Source organism: Juglans regia, chromosome 5 (assembly GCF_001411555.2).
Source record: "Juglans regia cultivar Chandler chromosome 5, Walnut 2.0, whole genome shotgun sequence".
Taxonomy (NCBI): domain Eukaryota; kingdom Viridiplantae; phylum Streptophyta; class Magnoliopsida; order Fagales; family Juglandaceae; genus Juglans; species Juglans regia.
Window position 1 is genome coordinate 9066451 of NC_049905.1, and position 23631 is coordinate 9090081.

The 23631-nt window shown below is 37.7% G+C and overlaps 1 protein-coding gene across 1 annotated transcript in view; it reads left to right on the plus strand.

The window, feature by feature from the left end:
• The first annotated feature begins 951 nt into the window (after positions 1 to 951).
• LOC108979063 (DNA-directed RNA polymerase III subunit 1) overlaps positions 952 to 23631 on the plus strand; it is a 34093-nt gene continuing 11413 nt past the window's right edge. The window contains exons 1-14 of the mRNA XM_018949643.2: positions 952 to 1176; positions 1304 to 1433; positions 4611 to 4760; positions 15684 to 15861; positions 16161 to 16348; positions 16504 to 16613; positions 16767 to 16866; positions 17084 to 17296; positions 17392 to 17540; positions 17630 to 17771; positions 17865 to 18005; positions 18207 to 18395; positions 22333 to 22549; positions 23048 to 23141. Coding sequence (XP_018805188.1) covers positions 1103 to 1176; positions 1304 to 1433; positions 4611 to 4760; positions 15684 to 15861; positions 16161 to 16348; positions 16504 to 16613; positions 16767 to 16866; positions 17084 to 17296; positions 17392 to 17540; positions 17630 to 17771; positions 17865 to 18005; positions 18207 to 18395; positions 22333 to 22549; positions 23048 to 23141 — 2075 coding nt within the window. The 5' untranslated portion in view covers positions 952 to 1102. The remainder of the gene's footprint in view (positions 1177 to 1303; positions 1434 to 4610; positions 4761 to 15683; positions 15862 to 16160; positions 16349 to 16503; positions 16614 to 16766; positions 16867 to 17083; positions 17297 to 17391; positions 17541 to 17629; positions 17772 to 17864; positions 18006 to 18206; positions 18396 to 22332; positions 22550 to 23047; positions 23142 to 23631) is intronic.

Genomic DNA, 23631 nt, shown 5'->3' on the forward strand with positions numbered 1-23631 from the left:
AGATGAAATAAGTTACATATCTTCGAAAATCAAATCTCTTGATTTGATACTTATGTAATTAAACCAAGATAATAATAAAATCAAATTATTGATTTGATATAATCTCTAACATCATTTTTTTTTTACAAACTCCAACATCTCCCTTAAATTCAAGGTAGAGAATTTTATAATTTAAGTGTTACCTTTATTTCGTTGGTTGATTGTTAATGAGATGATGAAAGTGGTATGGGTGGATTGGCAGTTAGAACATCAAATCTGGAGTTTTGGCCAACAATAAATTGATAATGGGTCAAAACAAATAAAAAACTAATGATAAACCAAAAGATTGACCTTACAATAGATTACAAATGGCCTTGGTCAACTATATGACCAAAATTAAAACGCAAAAAATGAGTTTTGGGCATCAAGCAATGTTAATAACATACCAAAATCCAATAAGAAAGGCTCACAACTAATAAAAACACTCAAAATGCATAGATTTAAGGTGAAACATGATTTAACCATGATGAAAATTTTGTGAGAGGTAAAGGTACCAGAGGAATTTTAAAAGAAGGAAAATGAAACTTTACAATTATTTTAAAACTATTTTACAACTCTAAGTAAAATGGAGGGTAGTTTTGTAATATTAAAAATTATTTTTAATGGAGTGACATGATTTCATTAGTTATTTAAAAATGAATTATAAATAATTGTAAAAGAGTTATAGATGCATCATCTTTTAAAGTCAATGTCTCTAGTACCATAATTGAAAATATAATATAATTGAAAAGAAGATAGGGGAGAGAGAATTTGAAAATTACATATTTATTATTTTCAATTATTATTAAATGTAAAATATATATTCATATTTATAAGAGAATCACGCAATGATAAATAAAGATAATCTAAATATTTTGGAGAATTAATCAAGATAATAATCAAATAAAAAAAATCCCAATGGTCTTACCGAGAGAGAAACCCTCCCGCGCATGATAAAATTATTAGTATCGCCTTACTGGCTAGAACCCCAGGCAGTAACCGCCATCCTTGTCGCCCTGCCTTCCCGCACGCCCACGCGGTATAATCGATTTTCAGAGTTCCCCTCTGAGGTTTTGAATCAAGCATGGCCGGGGCGCAAGCTGAAGACATAGCCTTCACCAAGCATCCCTATATCGAGGACGTGGGGCCTCGCAAAATGTCAGAATCTTAACCTGCCTCTATCAGTTTCATTCTTGGTCGAGCTAGTTTCATCTTCTAGTAGGCAAAGAAAAGCATAATAAGCTTTTGCTTGTTAGTTTTAATCTTTGATTATTGATGTCTGCAGAAAAAGCATGAAATTCAGCACGTTCTCCGAGTCCGAGATCAGCAAACTCGCGGAGGTTCAAGTATATAAGGGGCAATACTACGATGCAAAAAGAAATCCTATCGAAGGAGGCTTATTGGATCCCCGCATGGTACTCTCTACGCTCCTCCCTACTCACTTGCGTGTCTGTGTGTATATGAGAAATGGCCGATTCCTTGTAGCTTGCCGAATTAAGTTATTACCATATTGTCACAATATTTGGTATAGATTCAACTTTGACAGGTTTGAATATATCTTGATTTTGATTTTTTTTTTTTTTTTTGGGGGGGGGGGGGGGTTCGTGGATGATTAAGCATTGAATCCTCAATGGTTATGAAATTAAATAGAGAAGGCCAGACAAGATAACACTATTTGTGGACATGTTTTTAGTTCTTGTTACTAAAACTGCCCCATTTAGTCTCCTTCACCACAAAAAGGAGCCTAAGCGTGGATTTTTTGATTCTCTAAGCAGTCACAAATGTCAAACCAAAATCTAAGAAAATAGTAAAAAAAAAAAAAAACGAACTCAAAGATATTGGTTACGAACGAAAAACTTTTGAAGAACTCTTCGAAATGCTCAGCCACTTGTTATATATATATGTATATATATATTTTTTTTCTGATAAGTAATGGGAAGCTAAAAGAAACTCATGAAGATTCTCTCCACTCGATACTAGAACATTCGCCCAAAGATAGTTCGAAAGAAAAACTCTCTGAATTCTCCCAACAAATGTTCTCTATCATCAAAACACCAGCCATTCCTTTCCAGCCATAGGCACCACATCAAACATAAAGGAATCATCTTCCAAATAGCAACAATGCGATGACTACCCATAAACCCTTTCCAACAAGCCAATAGATCCACCACCCTCTTAGGCATCACCCAAGTAATACCCGACCTGCTGAAATTCTTGTCCAAAAATTGTTGGCCATCTCACATTGTAGAAACAAATGATCAACAGATTCACCATCTTTCTTACATAAGTAGCACCAATCTAAATAGATTATACCACGCTTTCTCAAATTATCCGCTGTCAAGATTTTCCCAAGAGACCAATTAGCAGAAAAAAAGCAACTTTACTAGGCACCTTGGATCTCCAAATGCACTTCCAAGAAAATTGGTTGACACAATGGCAAGTCAGAATTTTATAATAAGAGTTGACAGTAAAAATGGAATTTCCAGCATGTTTCCACAGCAAATTTTCCGCCCAATCACGAGCATCTCACGACCTACTAAATAAACTGAAACAGTGGGCAACTCCCAATCATGAGCATCTCTGATAAATCTCACATTCCATCGAGGGATATTATTAGAAAAAATTACAGAATCAGCCACAGTGGATTCTTGGTCCCTTGCAATCCTAAAGAGAGAAGGGAAAGCATTCTTAAGAGCCAAGCCTCACACCAAAGATCATGCCAAAACCGAAATCTCCTCCGCCCCACCTTAAACAAAACATTGTTGAGAAATTCCCCCCAACCATTCTGAATAGATTTCCACAAACCCACACCACATGCACTTCTTACTTCGTTAGAACACATCCCCCAAGCCCTCCCATATTGAACATCAATAATATTCCTTCATAATGCATCCCTCTCTAAATGATACCTCCACAAGCAACCGATGAACAAACTTTATCCCAACTTACCAAATGAAACTTTCTTTCTTCCCCAAGAGTGCCCCACAAAAAATCACGAAAGATTCTCTCAATTCTACTAGCCACCCCAACAGGCAAATGAAAAAGGGATAGAAAATATGTTGGAAGATTAGACAACGTACTTTTAATTAGTGCAATTCTTCACCCGTTAGACAAATAAATCCTTTTCCATCTAGTCAACTACCTCTTAATTTTCTCGATCACTCTATTCCAAATCGATGAAGATTTATAGGGAATTCCCAAGGGAAGGCCTAGATATCTCATAGGGAGGGATGAGATCTTGCAACCCAATAAGTGGGCCAGATCCATAGTGTTTGAAAAAGAAAGATATAACAATCAGTTTAAGATCTCACTATACCTTTATAGAATCAAACACTAGATTGTATGTAACGCCCCAATGGAAGGCCTAAACCACATGACCTATATTCCAAAAAGACTAGTTAATGATAAAATTGGAGCCCCATTAGAACCTTATAAAGAGCAAGAACTTCATTCCCAAGCAATGTGAGATCCCATACACCCCCTACCCTTATCCTCATATGGGGTATCACAATCTACCCCCCTTAAATTCCCGACGTCCTCGTCAGGCCTGTCCATTGGAGGTGGCACGGCTTAAGTCCCACATTTCTGGTTGGGATAGGCTCTGATACGGTTTGTAACGCCCCAATGGAAGGCTTAAACCACATGGCCTATACTCCAAAAAGATTAGTCAATGATACAATTGGAGCCCCATTAGAACCTTATAAAGAGCAAGAACTTCTCATTTCCAAGCAATGAGGGATCCCATACACCATCTATCCTTATCCGTATCATATGGGGTATCACATTGTAATATTTGCAAGGGACCCACTTGATCTCTGGCCACAACAGTTTCTGAACTTTGGAATTCTTCTATAGCTTCCCTCCACAAACGAACCTAGTCTGATCCACTTGAACTCCAGCAGTACCACTGATGAACTCACTAACACACTGTCGAATTCACTGGCCCTCCAAAAGTAAGAAAGAATAAAGATCAATAGGGTGATGTTTTGTGTATGGGGAGAAAACTAAGGCTTTAAGACTCAATGTCTGTGCATAATGTTTCCTCTCAAGGAAGGCAGTAAACATTTTCTTTCGTGGCCTTGCAAAACCCTACAAATAATGTATAATATTGATTATATGGGTTAGAGGTTTTGATCAACAGGGGCTCCGGAATCAGTTAGAACTGCATTTCTCGCAATTCCACTTGAGCCAGAGTTGAGTTTGCATTGAGCATGTTTTCAAACACGTTCTTGCTCCAGCCAAGCTTGTGCGAGGTTCTTGAAAAGAAGTTAGCCAGAGCCAACTTTCAATCTGGCCAAGTTTTGCACCATTTATAATCCTATATTGAACCAAACTTTATCCTAATTCAACTGTAATGAATTACAACTCAAATAAGTTTGTCATTAGAATACGATTATACATTATTTTTGCACTAACTCCATCAATGTACTCTGAGAAATTATATGGCAGAATAACTTGGCTATATTTATGGTTTATTTTCAATTTGTCTTGACTCTTGATGGTAGAACTGCTTATGATCTTTCCCATGTTTTTCCTTGTATCAAGAGGCTTACAAGGCTTCACTTTTTTATAATTTTTATTTTTTATTTTAGGGTCCAGCAAATAAGAATTGTATATGTGCAACATGCCATGGGAGTTTTGGGAATTGTCCTGGTCACTTCGGATACTTAAAACTTGCTGTCCCCGTTTACAATGTTGGATATATGAGTACCATTTTGGACATTTTGAAGTGCATTTGTAAGGTTAGAGAACTTTTTCCATCCTTTCCTGCTTATCTAATTTGTTGTAGTTTTGAATGTTGTATGCTTGGTTGAAAAAGGTTCTGTCGCCTGAAATGGTATTTGCATGCTGCAGTTTGTTGTGATTTTTTAATATAATATGTATGGTTGTGCAAAAATGCTCTAGTTCCCTTCTTTTTTTGTAGCTAGTTTGAAAGTCTTGGTTTAAGCAACATAAGTACTCGCTAAACATGCTGATAATTAGACCAGGTCAAGCTTGGTATCTTCTATATATTGTAATCTTTTGCTAGATCAAGCAATTCGACCTTACATTTCTTAGCATGGACTTGGTTCAGATATGAGGACTGCTTTTCTAGCTGAGTGCAGGTTGGTCTGGATTAACAATGTTGATCTGAAAAATATACCTCCACCTAGAAAATAGCAAAGTTAGCTCCTCATCATCACCACAGCTTTGACTTTTTGAGTTTTAGATGCTTTGTATATATTTAGCACACGTAAAACCACGTGGAATTGAGCTATTTGCTTGTATGGGATCTGTATTCAAGTGTAGGTCAAGACCTGGAGCCAAGGATACTGCATCTTGGCTCGTTAAAATGGTGAGATTACGTCCTTTACTTGCACAATGAACTTAAAAGGGCATTGCTGTTATGACTTCTGGTAATCATCTCTAGTTTGATTTGAATAGACATGATTAGGTCAACAGTCTTTGTTAAAACATTAAGGATTGCTGAAAACCTCTAAATTATGTATGTTGCACCCTTTTTTCCCTTCTTTGGGTATGCTTGGTAGGTCCTTTGCTGATTTCTCACGGGTGCTTTGGCTTTTAAAAAGTGAATGCTACCTTGTAGCTATTTGGTGACCAAATGGTGTTTAGTCTTTTTTTTTTTTTGTGAACAGGAGTGTTCATTTGCTCAAATTTGGCATGCTTTCATTCTCACCTTTAGTAATGTGGTTGTTACTAGCATTTCTTCTGGTTCCCACACAATCGGCTCTTTTTCTTGATATTTTCTTTTAGCAACTCCTATGTTCACAGCAAGATGTTGACTAGTTCTCCAATAGATTTCTTGCAACAGACTTACAGCTTCTCACAATTTGACCTTGGTGCCATGAGTAGGACTTCCGTTGTAACAACCTAGGAAAAACACTGGCCACATCTGCTCTATAGCCGAAAAAGACTAGTCAATTTGAACTTCTCTATAATCACTTATAAAGGCCAGTTTCACGTAATAAGAAGTCAATGTGGGATTAGTACCTATGATTGCCTTTATAACCTACCCACACCATGTGGGCTATTCATATTCCGAAATGTAGGACTCGGTTTTATAAACTCCCCCTCTTAAATTTCTTACCCATGACTTATCTTTTTTTTTGATAGGTAAACTCATTACTTATCTTTGTCTTCCCTTTGGGAGGATCCAAGCACTTAGAGGAGTTGTAACAAGATTTTTTTGTTGGGAGACATGGGGATGGGGCCTAAATTCCTTCTAAAGTTGTCCAAGGTGTGCTCATTGGTTACAAAAAGTGGCTTAGGGGTGAGAAATTTAATTCTTTCAACCAAGCTCTTTTGGGAATGTGACTATGGTGTTATTCTTATGAAAGATAGAGCCTTTGGTGGGTGATTGTGGACACAAAGTATGGGAGCTTGGAAGGAGGTTGGTGCAATAGCTGTAGTAAGACTGAATATAAAGGGCACACAGGTTGTTCTCATAAGGTTAATGGGTCTTTGAATGATATTGAAGCATGGGACATAGAATGATTATGTGGCGGATCATTGTTAACTCTCACATGATTCTATTCACTAGTGTGTTAAATTTGTCAAAGAGGCCAATCAATGAGAGGTGGATCACTTAACATCATTCTCTGACTGCTGGATTCAAGCAAGGTGGGATGAGGTGGTGAAGATAAACTAGTTTGGAGTCCATCTAAGAAAGGTGTTTGGAGTAAAATCATTTTACAACATATTATTTACTCATTACAGTTTCCCTGTAATATTTTTGTATTGATAGCACCTTACAAAAGATTTTACCTGGAGTAATTTTTTATCGATAAACAAAATCTTATTGAGCATAAAATAGACAAATGCCTTAGTATACGTGACATATACAAGATCTTTGCCTATGCATGCTAGTTTAGCGATAAAAGGAAGTCATGATAAGACATGCCATTAAAATCAATTACAATCGGCCAATGGAGTAAAGTATTGAAAAATAAACTTCTAAGTTCATCCATTGACCACTCTCAATCTTCAAAGCTTCTTGGATTTTTTTCTCCCTCCAAATACACCACCATAGACAAATTGAAACCATCTTTCACACTTTTGACATTTGAGGATTGCCCCGGATGCCTTGCCAAGAAGTTAGGAGGTTGATTATCCTTTTCGGCATCACCTAGGCTAGTCCCATCCGAACAAAGAAGTCATTCCACAAGGTTGTAGCAACCTCACAATGAAGTAATAGATAATCTACGAACTTTCTGCTCTTTTTGCATATACAACACCAATCCATGCCTATGATGTGGCTTTTTTGTTGTAAGGATCTTCTCTAATGAATGTGTCCATACAAAAAAAGTTGCCTTCAGGGGTGCTTTTGTCTTCCAAATACTCTTCCATGGAAATGTATTTGTATTATGTGTGATCATGACTTGATAGTAGGAGTGGACTGTGAACTTCATTTTCTTAGTAGGAGTGAAGTTTGGAGTCCCCCTAATATATCTCCACAAACCCACGCCATACCGCCCCCTCACTAAATTAGTGCACTAACCACCCCAAGCACCTCCGTGCCTAGAGTCAACAACTTCCTTCCACAATGCCTCACCCTCCAAATGATACCTACATAGCCATTTCCCCAATAACGCTTTGTTGAAAGTCCTTAGATTTCGCACACCTAAACCTCCACTCGATATTGGGGAACAAATTTTATTCCAATTAACAAGATGAAATTTGTTTTCCTCCCCCAAATCACCCCACAAGAAAGCCTGAAATAACTTCTCGATCCTATTCGCCACCCCAGTAGGCAACGGAAATAGAGATAGGAAATTAGGTCGGGAGATTAGATAAAGTGCTTGTGATTAGTGTAATCCGCCCTCCCTTCGATAGACACAACCGTTTCCACCAGCCAACCTTTTCTCCACTTTCTCAATAAGCCCTTCCCAAATAGCTCTTGCTTGAAAGTCGCCCCCAAGGGGTGATCCAAATATGTCATAGGTAGAGAAGACACTTTACACCCCAAGAGATCTGCTAGGCTACTGATTCGAGGCACCCCACCCATCGCCACCATCTTAGATTTGCCAAGGTTGACCTTAAGCCCCGACCTCAAAGCACAACAACAGTGCTCGTAGAGCTTGAATTTGGCCCAACTCCGCTTCACAAAAGAGGAGTGTATCATTTGCAAATAAAAGATGTGAGATCTTAATAGAGCCATTTGTACCATTACCCACCAAAAATCCAGTTAGAAAACCACCCTCAACAGCAGCTTTCACCATCTGGCCAAGTGCCTCCATGATAATAACAAAAAGGAATGGAGACAATGGTCCCCTTGTCTCTGTCTGCGAGAACTATTAAAGAAACTTGCAGGGGTACCATTAACTAACACTGAGAATCGGACAGTAGTAATACAATGACGAATCCTTGAAATCCACCTATCACCAAAACTGCACCTCCCAAGAGAGTAAAGGAGGAAATCCCAATTTACGTAGTCATATGCTTTCTCCATATCAAGCTTACATAGAATGCCTGGTGTGCCCTCCTTCAACCTGTGATCCAAGCATTCATTGGCAATAAGGACTGAATCAAGGATTTGCGGCCCCTGTACAAAGGCGTTTTGAGGTTTTGAAATAATTTGCCCCATCACCAAGCTTAACCGATTAGCAAGAACTTTCGAAATAATTTTGTAAACCCCCCACTCACCACGCTTATAGGATGGAAATCCTCCACTTCTATCGCCCTATGTTTCTTTGGTATGAGGGCTATGAATGTCGCATTAGGGCATTTCTCAAATTTTTTGAAGGCATGGAATTCGAGAGAAACCTGCATTACATCACATTTCACAATCTCCCAACAATGTTGGAAGAAACCCATTGAAAAACCATCCAGCCTGGGCGCTTTGTCTTTAGCCATACTGCTGATAACCTTCTACACCTCATCTTCTTCAAAAGATCTTTCCAGCCAATTCACCCTCTCTATGTCAATAGACTCAAAAGGAAAATCGAGCTTTGGCCTCCAACAAGTTGGTTACGTGAGCAAGTTCTCATAGTAATTCACAATATGATTCTAGTTTAGTAGGGGAAGAGAGAACTTGATTACCTGTCTTGATTGTCTCTATAGTGTTGTTGCGCTTATGTGAATTAGCCATTCTATGGAAGAACTTCGTACATTTTTATCTCCTTCTTTTAACCAGAAAGCCCTGGATTTTTGTCGCCACGAGGTCTCCTCCATCAACAACACGCTATCCAGTTCAGTCTCCACCACACTCTTCCTCAACAGTACCTCTTCGGAGGTGTCTCCCATCAATACCTGCCCCTCCAACTCCTGTAACTCCTCCATAAGAGTAGTCTTCTGGTTGTCAATACTGCTAAAGACTTCCATGTTCCACCTCTTTAAATCTTGCTTTAAAGCGTTAAGCTTATCTGCAAGAATGAAGCTAGGGGTACCCGTGAGCTAATAAGAAGACCACCAAGAAAGAACTTTCTCAGCAAACCCGTCCACTGTTAACCACATATTTTTAAACTTGAAATACTGGCGACCCCTATGAACACCACCACAATCTAACAAAATAGGAAAATGATCCGAGCAAACCCGGGCCAGCCACTTCTGCCTCAGATTGTTTTTATAGTACTATTTTTTTAAAATTCGGATATCATGTTTAATACCCAGATTTTCTTAAAAAAAAATATTTTTTAAATCTTTTTAACAATTCAAAAGGCTTTTTTTTATAGGCCTTTATGTTTTTATTTTTATTTTTTTATACAAAATAAATAATAATACATCAATACACGCAATACATGCATACTACTACATATTACATTGTTGTTTAACACTTGTATTCAACAAAGTTAGAAAGAAATGGGGGAGACCGTATGTTGTGGATTCACACGGGGAGAAAAAAGTTTAATGTTAAATCTTTTTACAATGCTTTGACAATATAACAACCCATCTTTTTCTCGTGGAAGAGTATTTGGAAAGCACAAGCCTCATCTAAAGTTGCGTTTTTTACTTGGACAGCTGCACTTGGAAAGATTTTGATGGTTGATAATTTAAGGAAGCGGGGTACGGTGGTCATGGAGTGGTGCTACATATGCAAAAGGAATGGAGAATCGATAGATCATTTGCTTTTACATTGTGAGGTGACTGGGGAATTATGGGCTGGTATTCTTGATAGAGCCTGATTGAGTTGGGTAATACCTAAGAGTGTGGTGGAACTACTAGCGTGTTGGAATAGGAGACATATCAGTGCACAATTAGCAGCAGCGTGGCGTATGATACCTTTATGCTTAATGTGGTATCTATGGTCAGAAAGGAATGAGAGGTGTTTTAATAACAAGGAGCGTGTAGTGGGGGAAATCTGGAAATTTTTTTGTATTCTCTCTTTTACCGTGGTTTTCTGCTATTGTATTGAAGGGTGGGAATGTCCATGAGTTTCTATCTTCTTTTCAGTTCACTAGAATGTAATTAGGTGTCTCACTTTGTATACTTCCTGTGTATTTGGGCATTGCCTAGTTTCATTCTATTCAATAAAACTACTTATTCACTTATCAAAAGAAAAAAAAAAAAATCAATTTACAAATAACAAAATAAATAATAATACATCACAACAATATCAAGATGTTATTAATGTTGATCTTCTCCATCCATTAATATTATTGTAGTACGTATGTACCATGCATGTATGATTTTTATATTAATGTTGATCTTGTCCCTTGCATTCCATGCACAATGAAAAAAGACATTTCTTTTTCTTTTTTGCTTTTGAATTCAAAGGAGAAGAAAAAATCTTAAAATAACTCCTAGTTTTGTAATTAGAATAATATAATTATGAAATGATATATTGTAACACCCCGAGTCCAAAAGTGTGATTTATTATTATTATTATTATTATTATTATTATTATTATTATTGTTATTGTTATTGTTATTATTTTATTAGATATGTTTTGAGGTAGTAATTTGTTTTGAATAGGATTTCTCTACTATACGCCTCTTTTATCTTTCTGTTTGGTCTGGGAGTTTTCTGAATTGAAATTATCTCTAATTCAAAACACTTCAAAACTCTAATATCCTCTCAAGTGTTCCTTTCCTTGTGGGAGTAGTTTCCAAAGTTTAGTCAAACTTAAACCCCTCCAGGTCACTCACGATAGCTTCCTTCCCCTCATCTATAAACCCACGAGACCCTTAGCAAAAACCATGAAACTCTCACACACTAGCCACCATAGTAGCTTCGGCAGACAGAGAAAACCACTTCCCAACAGCCACCCTAGCGCTACTCTTCATACCAAATCAACCACCTCGCCGAAAACTACCACAGAACACGCCGACGCCCTCCGTTGGCCACTAGAAGAGTCGGGTCACCTCACGACAGCCACAGAACCCGCCGACCAGGCACCTCCCTCCGCCTCGCACTCCCTTCCGAGGTCCCAATTGCGTCGCCCAGCCACTCGAGAGCCGTCGTCACCTCAGCCTTCTTCCCTCGGTGAGTTCCATGTTATCGCACGACACCTTCCCTCTCACAACTCCTCTCAGACTTATGTTTACTGCTTTTGATTTTAAGTGGGCCTTGGGCTCTGAGGCCCATTAGGCCTGGTTATTTACTCTTGTAAGGGCTGAACTATCATATGGGCTTTGTCCTGTACTAGGCGCAATCCTTATTCCTCTCAGCACCTTGTATTAGTAGGCCAAATTCCCTTACACAGAGCATTACGACACGTTTCGCTAGGAAATTAATAACGTTTAGAACCTCGTAAGGGTAATGCGCTACAAGTTGGAAATCAGGAAGCAGCGCTAAGAAGTAAATAGTATGATCATATAAATGTATGCGTATTGTGAATATTATTGTCATGTATGAAAATATGATGTGCTTATGATGGTTATCTACGCTACGCTAAGAGACAAGCCAATGTTAGATTCCTTTTATGATCTTGAGGGAATATGAGATTATGCTTGAATGAATGAATTTGTTTGATTAATTGAATGTTACTAAAAATCGTATGAAAGCAATGAGATATTCATTTAGTAATTCAAGTCAAGTATGCCATGTAATAGAATAGCCATATTATGCAAGCCATGTTCATGTAGTACTTAGATTATGTATGCCATGAAATGTCATAAAATATTCAGATCATATTATGTTATGCAATGTATAAGAAGGTACCATGTTATGTTATGCCATGTATAAGAAAGTGTCATGTTATGCTATGTCATGCTATCCCAAGTACAAGAATATGACATACTATGCTATGATATGTACAAGAATATGACATATTATGCCATGTTAGGCTATGCCATGTACAAGAATATGCCATGTTAGAAATATTCATGAAAACCTAATAAATTTTCATGCATTAAGAAAGTTAAGAAATATTACAGTGCCACGGACTCAAGCGTGGTTAACCATAAGTTAAGTGAAACACGGACCCAAGCGTGTTTCACTCCATGTTATGCAAGTTAAGTGAAACACGGACTCAAGCGTGTTTTACATCATGTTATCCAAGTTAAGTGAAACACGGACCCAAGTGTGTTTCACTCCATGTTATGCAAGTTAAGTGAAACACGGACCCAAGCGTGTTTCACTCATGTTATCCAAGTTAAGTGAAACAAGGACCCAAGCGTGTTTCACTTCATGTTATCCAAGTTAAGTGAAACACGGACCCAAGCGTGTTTCACTCCATGTTATGCCAGTTAGGTGAAACACGGACCCAAGCATGTTTCACTCCATGATAAGACAAGATAAACAAGATATTATGCATTCACGATTACATGTTTGCCACGATTATGTATGCTTCCGCTTTTGGTTAATGATTAAAACATATGCTATGTGAGTCTGTGACGATATACGTATGTAAAATCCTTCAGAAAGTCATGTTACGTGTTTGATTGTAATCTATGAAGTTGTAGGTATGTTTTGAAGAGTCTCATAGAAATTAATTGCATATTAGGCAAAAATTATATTTTACGGTATGATGTGCTACTTACTGAGTATTCGACTCATTTTGTTTGTTTGTCTTCTTGTTTTCTTCCATGTCTAATTCTCGTAGATGATGTCTATGATGATGCAGAGCTGGATGGCCAGGAATAGATCTAGTACAAAGACTTAGGAATGAATAAGTGATATTCAAACAAGGATTAGATTCCTTTTTATTTCATTCATAGGATTAGTTTATGTTCTTTTATTTCACGTTCTGTTGTTAAAACAATCATGTTCAATCCAGTTTTAACGTTTTGATGAATTTCAATAAATGAGGTATTTCAGGATATGAATCTCTTTACCGGGCACTATGTTATAAATGTTAATAACATCTCTATCCTACGGGAACGGGGTGTTGCATATATCAAAGCTTAAGTTCGATGATCCTTATGTGTTCCATACAAACCATAATAATCTCTTTAGAATATAATTTTTGTTTATTATTTTTATTTTGAAATTTGAAAAAATTAAATTTTTTTTTGTGTTTTTTTTTTTTTAAATAAGATCCGGTTACGGATAACCGGTTACATAACTGTCCGGATTCACCTGGATTTTCTGGTTCCGGACATGACCGGAAAAAAATCCGGCCCAGTTGCACACTCCTAATCTCACCCACCCTATATGATATAGAACACAACATCTGCCACTGCTCTTCCTCGACCCCAGCTGAATTGTACACGACCATGGCTTTATCTGGGATTTCATTTTCCTCTGTATTCCCCACTTCAAAAGCCCCACCCTCTGTTTGATCTTTCCCAAAGCTAAATAAATCGCCCATTTCCAAAGACGATGCTTTTTGTGGTGATACCATGGTGTTCTCCTCCATTTGAACTTCCTAGGAGACATTTTCTGCTTCAAAAAAAGGGTTGGTATCATTAGTTTTTGTCGTCGGCGTTGCCATTCTGTTAGCCAGGACACTAGGCACCGACTCGGGTCGCCTTCTTTCGTTGGTGGTTTCTGTGTAGTCCCAGCTGGTGTAACGTTGGCTCCGATGGTTGTTTTGCAATGTCAGAGGATGACTCAACTTCAAAGCTAGAGTGTCACACAATTTTAGCCCGCCAACTCTGGGTCGGATAGCCCTTAGAACTTTGGGCTTGTACCCTAAAGCCCACGAACTTCTTGCCAGCAGCCTCCCTCACTTTTCTTTCTTGACTCAAGCCCAAGCCCATATCCTATTTCCTGGTAAACCCGTTGTATTAAGCCACGTACCTTCTCTCTCAAGTCTATCAACTCTGTTTTGAGGTTGTGCAGAGTCATCCTTTCCATGTTGCACCCCTTTGTTAGAGAGTCACCATCCCTTCTTGCATAACCTCTGGTGGCTGTTGGCGCCTCAGACCTCCTATTTGTGCAAGTCTCACTAATGGTAACTTTTCCCTTCCACGAAATACCTATACTGCCTTCATACTTTGGTTTTGCATCCCTTCTCGTCTTGATTTCTCCTCGATTTTTATGGTGTTGCTGTTGGTGACTGGCACTGAGCATGAAACAACCTTTGCATATGTTTTAGACGTCACTCCCCCACGTGCTCTTGCTCATTTGCCTTTTGAACGTTTCCGCCCCTCCGTATCCCTTCACTTCATTTTTGCCTGCATTGCCACATAGGCCACACAGTTCCATAGCCATCTTCCTCCATTCTTTGCCTTCCACTTCGTCAAGGATGATGATATGGCTCTTTCTCCCACTACCTCTATACTCAACTATAGTCAAGTATCTAACAAATGCATTGGAGGATCTCTGTGCAAGAAAAGTGCTGCTGCCTAAATTGGATGTTCTGATGAACTCGCCGTAACCATCCGACCTGGAACATTGTTCAAAGGTTTGTGTGTGCGACCCATGATGCAGTTGGTCTACCTAGTAACAGTTCTTTAGTCACCTTCCTCTCTCTATAATGTGTAGATAGCAGCCACCTTCAACTGAAATCCCGAATATTTTTGTTTCAATGAGAACAACCTTCAAATAGCCCATCCTTCAAGAACTTGTACCTCTAATTAAGCTCTAAATAAATCTAGAACTGGTAGTTGTCACCGTGAGACTCATCGGGGGTGAGAAGCAAGAGATGTGAGCAGGTGTACGGAGAGAAAAAAGATGCACAGATTTGTTACCTTGAGTAATGTTAGGAAGAGTTGTCATGGTTGATTGGTGTTGCATAAGTAAGAAGAGCAGTTAAATTGTGGATAGTCTTCTTCTTCATTCCTAGCATGTTGGAAATGATACTTCAGTAGTAGTTGGTTCTCATTATTGTTGAAAATGATTGTCTTGTTTAACACGGAGTATTTGGAGAGAGATAGAAATGAGTGTAGTTTTGAAGATTGTGATTTTTTGTTGGTGGACCTCAAGTCATGCTTTCTTAACATCCTTGGTCATTGGATAGTAGTTGACAATGATTTTGCTTTTTCTATTTCTACTTTTCAGGGTTTTCTAAATGTATTTCCTTTTGCTAGTTAGGTTTGTCTCTCGTGTACTTCAGTAACACCCTTTTTTATTCAATAAAATCCGTCTTAGTTATTAGAAATTGTTTTAGCCCCGGACTTCTGATGATGCTGCCTTGTTAGCCATGAGAGCAGTGTCTCCACAGGGTACAATGGGCATAGGGTTATGCTACAGTTTTTTGTGTGGGTTCTCTCTCTCAGGAGTACTGTTTTTGGGAAAGGGGGGGTGGCGTAATTGTTGCATTTGTTTTAAAAGAACTTGGTCAATTTCTTTGCTTATTATTCTGGTATTCTCAGTCTTTAATGCCAAAAGTTTCTTGACAGTCTTGTGCTCATATACTTCTGGAGGAGAACTTGCGTAAAGAGTATTTGAAGAAAATGAGAAGTCCTAAGATAGAGCCTCTGAAGAAGACTGAGTTGATGAAAGTGATAGTTAAAAAGTGTAATAACTTGACAAGCGGCAATAAAGCAGTAAAGTGCTCAAGATGCGGATACGTAAATGGTTTGGCTTCTACTTCTGATGCTTTTATCATGAACAAACTGCAAACTGAAAGAGAAGCTTCTTGTTGCTATGCTGATAGCCATAATTTATTTTCCATTAACTCAACTTTGTTATTTCTTATCAGAACAAAAACTCTAACTTTGTTATTTGGATGCTTGCTTTGCCACTTTATATTAATATATCAACCCTGTGGAACTGAGGATTGATGCTGTGGTTTGTGTTTTGTTGTCCATCACTGTTTTAAAGCTTTTGAATGATGTCATCTTGTGGTGATTTCTGTGTTACATGATATATGACAGTTTCAGTGAAGAGGGCCATGTCTATGCCTGGCATTCTTCATGAGCGTCAAAAATGTAATGATGGGAGTGTGGAAGAATTCAGATCAGCCATTTCTCACACAAAAGAGTCAAAGTCGCCCTTCAACGTGGCTACTTATATTCTTAACCCTGTACAAGTTCTAGTTCTTTTTAAAAGGATGTTGGATGAGGTAGACTTCAATGCTCATTTGGATCTTATAAGTTCTGCATCTGCAATTTTTAAAATGAAGCATGCGATACTTTTGGTTGGATCAATTTTTTTTGTTGGATAATATTATATATATATATATAAATAAACAAATTACATCATTTCATTTTGATGCAGGATTGCGAGTTGCTTTATCTTTCTGATAGACCAGAGAAACTCATCATAACAAATATTGCAGTGCCTCCTATACCTATTCGTCCTTCTGTCATTATGGATGGATCTCAAAGGTCATTCACCATAAATTTAAGGGTTCAACTGTATAAATATTTCTAGCCATTTTGGCAGTTTTAGTCATCAACTATATTTTCTTATTTTGCAAGTGCTCTGATGATGCTAAAGTTTTAATTTCTGCTTCTGAGTTTTGTTTTTTCTTGTTACAGCAATGAAAATGACATTACTGAGAGGCTAAAGAAAATTATTCAGGCAAATGCTAGCCTTAGCCAGGAGTTATTAGAAGCGAGCTCTGCGTCCAAATGCCTGGTAGGGTAGAGGATTTTGTAACAATGCTGCAAGTGGCGGCTGTTACAAGTGTTGTAGGTTATGTTATTTGATTTTTCTTCTCTTATGTTGGGTTGTTTTGCCATTGCTTTGTGTATGTCAATGAATTTCCATATATATACTCCTGACTTTTGTCCACTAATATTACATATGGTCCCATAGTGTGATTACAATTCTTATTCTGAGAATTTTGGTTTAGGCTGGTTGGGATATTCTTCAACTTGAGGTTGCGCAATACATAAATAGTGACGTTCGTGTTCCATTCACAATGCAAGTTTCCAAGCCATTAGGTGGTTTTGTTCAGCGCCTCAAGGGGAAGCAGGGACGCTTTCGTGGGAACTTGTCTGGGAAGCGTGTTGAATATACTGGCAGGACCGTCATATCCCCTGACCCTAATTTGAAAATTACTGAGGTCAGGCATTGCACTGAAGCTTGACAAGTTTTCTTCTGTTTTTATGCGTGCAGTTAATTCGCTCTTTTAATGTGTTTAGTGTTTATTGGGTTTAGGTTGCAATTCCGATCCAAATGGCTCGAATCTTAACTTATCCTGAATGTGTTTCCCATCACAATATAGAGAAATTGAGACAATGTGTCTGTAATGGCCCAGATAAGTACCCAGGTGCAAGAATGCTCACACATACTGATGGTTCTATGAGGCAAGGCTGCAAGGGTGATAGTTGTCATCATTTCCTTAAAAGCAGAAATTTTCTTGTAATGATGTGGGATTTACTATTGGATGCTGCAGGTCCCTGTTTCCTAGTGTTAGGAGGAAACTTGCTGATGCACTGAAATATGGTGAAATAGTTCATCGTCATTTGGAAGATGGCGACATTGTTCTTTTTAACAGACAACCAAGCTTGCATCGGATGTCTATCATGTGTCATAGGGTGATAACCGTTACATATAGGTCTCCATATTGTATCACCTAAACTTATTTTATTATTGTCTGATTTGCACTTTTGTTCATTTTGTTTATGCAGGCAAGAATCATGCCTTGGAGAACATTGAGATTCAACGAATCAGTGTGCAACCCATATAATGCTGATTTTGATGGTGATGAGATGAATATGCATGTACCACAGACTGAGGAGGCTCGAACAGAAGCTGTTATGCTAATGGGGGTAAACTCGTATGATCCCTTCTCTATCATATGATGCAGGCTGTTGGTTCTTTTTTTTTTTTTTTTGATAACAAAGTAAGATGGTTCTTAATCTCTATTCATATGCATAATGTGGAAGGAGCCGTTTCTCATGTCTAAGTTTTTATACCATTAATAGTTGGTGCATTTGGTTATTTTGTAATATTTTGGATTTGTTTGTCAGGTGCAAAACAATTTATGCACACCAAAAAATGGAGAGATTTTGGTTGCTTCCACTCAAGATTTTCTAACGTCTTCGTTTCTCATTACAAGGAAGGACACATTTTATGACCGTGCTGCCTTTTCTCTTATGTGTTCTTATATGATGGATGGCATGGATTTTGTTGATTTGCCAACTCCTGCAATACTGAAGGTGAGTTCTGTATAATGCATAGATGCATGCATGTTTAAATAGACATGCCTATTACCAAGCCCATTACTTTTCCGGTTTCCTCATTCTCATCATTCCATTTGTGTCCGTTAGAATCTCATGTCCAGTCAAAAAGGTAGGTTTTTTTGCTTACGTATTCAGTTTTAAATATTCTTCTATCTCTTGTATCAATGCATGGAAATTATGTTTCATATGAAGATTTTTTGCTGTACACCCATTGCACTTCATGAGAGGATATTATATTCCTCAGTGTTGACTAAATTATGTCATAGTAGTGCTTCCGTGAAGTTTTTATGATTTGATGGTTATAATATTTTGACCCCAAATGAATATTTTTATACTTTTAGTTTAAGTTGATTTTACTGCTTGAAAAGAATAATAATTTTTGTCAAGTGTCTAGCTGGTGGTTAAGTAACTTGTTTAGTAGTTTGCCTAGTAACTTATTAGTTCATCCAAATAAGTGACAGGCTATTTTGCTTCATGATTGCACATGTCTCTTATCACCGCTGCAAATTCCTTTAATCTCTTTGATAATTATTCTCTTAGAATACTGAGAATGCTAAATCCGAAATTTTTAGTATGTGTTTTATTTTTAATGGTGTGTTTGTTTAAGTTTCACAAACCTTGCTCTCACAGCAAAGCTCTGTGTAGAGCAGTGAGTTTTTTGAATAACAAACTGAAGTGTGAAGCTTGGGTGGTCAGTCAGTGAGTAGTTAGGTCCAGTGGGATAACAAAACCAAAATGTAATTAACTTGATGATGAAGATTTGTTCAATTCAATCATTGATAGGTTGCGCTTTCTGGTTTATGGTGAACTAAATATGCCCTTTCATAGAAACTTTTGTGAAGAGCTTTTTATATTTGTAAAAAGAAACACGTTGTTGACCTAGCTCCAGATTGTCAGCCAAATTGAGGTCAGAAATGTAGTGAAGGATGGCTAGAAGTTGAAAATCTCCAATATTGGACTGCAATTTTGGGATTGACTGCAACTATATATATATAATTAATTAAAATGGAAATTATATTGAAACAAGTAAATAGGCATAGCCCAAGTACATAGGAAGTCTACAAAAGAGAACACCTAGTTACAAGTTAAGAGCTAGAAATGGATGCAATAACATCATGAAAGCTAGCCCCATTAAATACAATAGCAGAAGCGCATAGAATAAGGTATGGAAAAAGAAACATCTGATTTCATCTAAAGAATGTTCTTGGTCTTAAAAGCTCTGGTGTTCCTTTCAAGCCAAAGACACCAGATGAGACACAAAGGAATGATATTCCACACAGTAGTAATTTGAGGGTTTCCCTGAAGGCCTCTCCAGCAAGCAAGGAGGCCCACCACTCTGAGGCATCGCCCATGCAAGTCTAGTCCTACTAAGAATCTTATCCCATAGCACCTTTACCTCCAAATTTTGGTGAGTCTGTGGATCATTTATTACTTCATTTATTACTCTGAGACACAACTTCCCAATCCTAAGCAGCTCTTAGAAAACTAATATTCCATTACTTGTCCAAAAAAAGAAAACTAATACTCCATTAAAAAATGCCCCTAGAGTGTTTTGAGGGAAGGAAATGTGTAGCTGCCAGATGGAAAATGATTACTTTATGTTTAATGTGGTGTCTTTGGCTGGAAAGGAATGTGAGATGTTTTGAAGATAAAGCGTTCTTTGACTTCTTTCGGAGAACTTCGGAATTTTTTCTTTTCTACTTTGTGTTTGTGGGCAAAGATTTTTGTTAGGAATGATGATAATGTACTGAATCTGTATTAGTCTTTTTCCTGCTTACTAGAGTGTAGCAGGTGTTTCATTTGTATACTTCCTGTGTACTTGAGCTGTGTCTATTCATGGTAATAAAATCTCTTATTAATTATAAAAAAAATGCCTCTAGAAATGTCCAGAAAATCTGCCACCAATGCCTCCTGATCATGAGCAATCCAGGAAAGGGTAGGAAATGCGGTCTTGAGGGCAAATCACCACATCAATTATCATGCCAGAATCTGACCCTAGATCCCTCACCAACTGCAAACCTAAAGTGACTAATAAAGCCCTGCAAACCATTCCTAATATTTGTCCATAGCCCCATGACATGAACACCTCTCACTTCATTGGAGCACCATCATCCACGAGCACTCCCATATTTAGAATCAACAACAGCTCTCCACATTGATTCCCCTTCTTGATGATACCAATAACTACTTCCCAAGAAGAGCCTTAATTTTTTTTTTTTGATCGGTAAACAATATTTTTTTGATCAAAAGAATAGGCAAGAGCCCAAGTATACTGGACATATACAAGAGCAAAGCCTAGTAAAAATCCTCAAATTCCAAAACCCCAATCCTCCACAAGAGATTGGGAGCAAACCTTATCCCAGCGAGCAAACCTTATCCCAGCTAACCGGATGGAACTTGGCCTCCTTCCCAATTCCTCCCCATGAGAAAGTGTGAACAATCTTCTCAATTCGATTAACTACCCCTGTAGGTATTGGAAATAAGGATAGCCAATATGTAGGAAGATTAGAAAGAGTACTCTTCCTTTGTATACTTCCTATGTACTTGGGCTGTGCCTATTCTTGGTAATAAAATCTCTTATTAATTATCAAAAAAGAAAAAAAAAAGATTACTCTTAATTAATGTTTCCTCCTTTTGACAAGTAAATCCTCTTCCATCTTGCCAACATTCTCTCAATCTTCTTAATCACCGCATTTCCATATAGTCTTTGCATTGTAAGCAGCCCCCAAGGGGAGACCAAGGTATTTGAATGGTAAAGGAGATACCTTGCATCCCAAAATATTTGCCAAGGTTATAATGTTACTAACAAAACCCATTGGGAGTCTGGGACCATCTCAAACTTTGCAAGGTTCATCTTTAAGCTGAAAGCCGCTTCAAAATAAAGCAATAAAGCCCTCAGCAATTGAACTTGACCACGATCCATTCCACAGAAATATAATGTATCATATGCAAAAAGAAGATGAGAAAAATTGAAGACACCATTACATATCCACCTCATTGAAAAACCTGAGAGAAAACCATCCCCAACAGCAGCTTCCAACATCCGACTTAGAGCATCCCTAACAATGACAAAAAGGAAGGGAGACAATGGGTTCCCTTGTCTCAATCCCCAAGAGTTGTTAAAGAAACCTACTAGGGTGCCATTGACCAAAACCAAAAAACGAGTTGTGGATACACAATGCCTTATCCAATACACTACCTCACCCCAAAACCGCACCTCCCAAGCAAATAAAAAAGAAATTCCCAATTGACATGTTCATATGTCTTCTCATTATCCAACTTACATAGAATGTCTGGTACTCCCGCTTTGATTCTACCCTCTAAACATTCATTGGCGATTAGCACCGAATCCAGAATTTGTCTCCCTTGACAAAAGCATTTTGAGGCTTCGATATGATATTCTCCATAAGCTTGCTCATATGATTGACAAAGAACCTTGGATATGATTTTGTACACCCCATTGACAATGCCAATGGCACGAAAATCTTTCACATCTAAAGCCCTCTGCTAATTACATTACTGAATGTGAGGTTTGAAACAATGAGTTGCTGTTAATGGTTGTGGAACTTCTGATGCCTGTGTTATATGTTGTGCCCTTGTTAATGCTGTTCAATCCTCTGTCTTCCTCAAATTTAGACAGTAGATTCGCAAAATATTATTAATCTCTACCCGTTTTGGCATGGAATTTCTGGTTTTGTGCCTATTTATTATTACCTTTCAGAAAACTTTATGTTTCTTTTCTTGCAACTGCACACCTTTTATCTTGTTTAAGCTTCCCCCAACTAGAAGTCAAGTACTGTGTTGAATCTTGGCAAACAAATTTTGTTTTTTGCCTTTTTAAGAAAAAAGATGGATATCTTTTTTGAATAGTTCTTTCTTTTCTATCATTGATTTGAATGTAACTGTTCTGCAGCCGATAGAGCTTTGGACTGGTAAGCAATTATTCAGCGTTTTAGTTCGGCCACATACAAATGTGAGAGTTTTTGTAAATCTTACCCTAAAGGAGAAAAGCTACATGAAGCCTAAAGAAGAAGGAGAAAGAGAAATGGATGCTATGTGCCCTAATGATGGGTTTGTTTACTTCCGTAACAGTGAGCTATTATCTGGACAACTAGGGAAAGCTACTTTAGGTCAGTTATTAACATTAATTCTTTCTTGTTGATTTCTTGATCTCCCCTTCCTCTCAGATCGTGCCACTGTTTTTGTTCAAATTCATTTTCCAGATTTTTTTTCCTCTTTAAGTTAGTATTTTCAGTTTTGTGAAATACCTATTTTCTGGTTTGTGTGGATTATTTCATTTTTATTTACATCGTCTTAACTACTATTGCTCTGAAACTGGCCACGTTGACTAAGTGGGAAAAAAAAATGCTTGAATGAAAGAAAATTGTTTTTTTGGTAAGTACCACTAAGCAAGGGTACTCAATTCTGTTAGTCAGTTAAGTTTCATAATCTCGTTGCTGGGCAATAATTTGCTGAGTATTTCCCTCTCTGGATATCTGAGTCTGGCGTTTTGGCCTTTGTGGTTTATGAGCAACATCATTAAGTCTAATTATAAAATTTTTTTTAGCAAGGGTTATTTACTTTTGGGAATCAATGTATATTCTCTGATATACATAACTTCACTCCAGGAAATGGGAATAAGGATGGACTTTTCTCTATTCTTCTTAGAGACTATAAAGCACATGCTGCTGCTGCATGCATGAATCGTCTAGCCAAATTAAGGTAATTAACTGGTGCGTTTTCTTTTGCTTGTGAGATCCTTTTGTCCATCTTGGTTTCGTGCATTGTAATTTGATCCATATTTATTGTTTTTTAATGCATTTTAAGCCTGCATCTGGACCTTCACATTTCCTCATTGATTGACAAATGTGTTGATATATAAGTTTCTGCATTTTGGCTGGGTTCATTATGGTCTGGTTTCCTGGATTCTATTGATTTAATTTGATTTTCCTGTGACTTGTTCCGGCAGGGATTCTAAGTTGTCTGCACACGCACTTGATCCAATTGATTGACATGGCTGTTGCTTGGAATTATGTTGGATGAAGGACTGTGGTCGTTTTTTTAGTGTGATGTTTAGAGTTTTTCAAAAGCTGAAACATACTTTTGAAATGGTTTGCAGTTACTGTGATGTTTGGTTAATGTTCTCCTTTCTTTCCAAATGGTCCAAACCATGTGGAGTTCTGACTTTTTTATAAAACTATCATTTTATGCT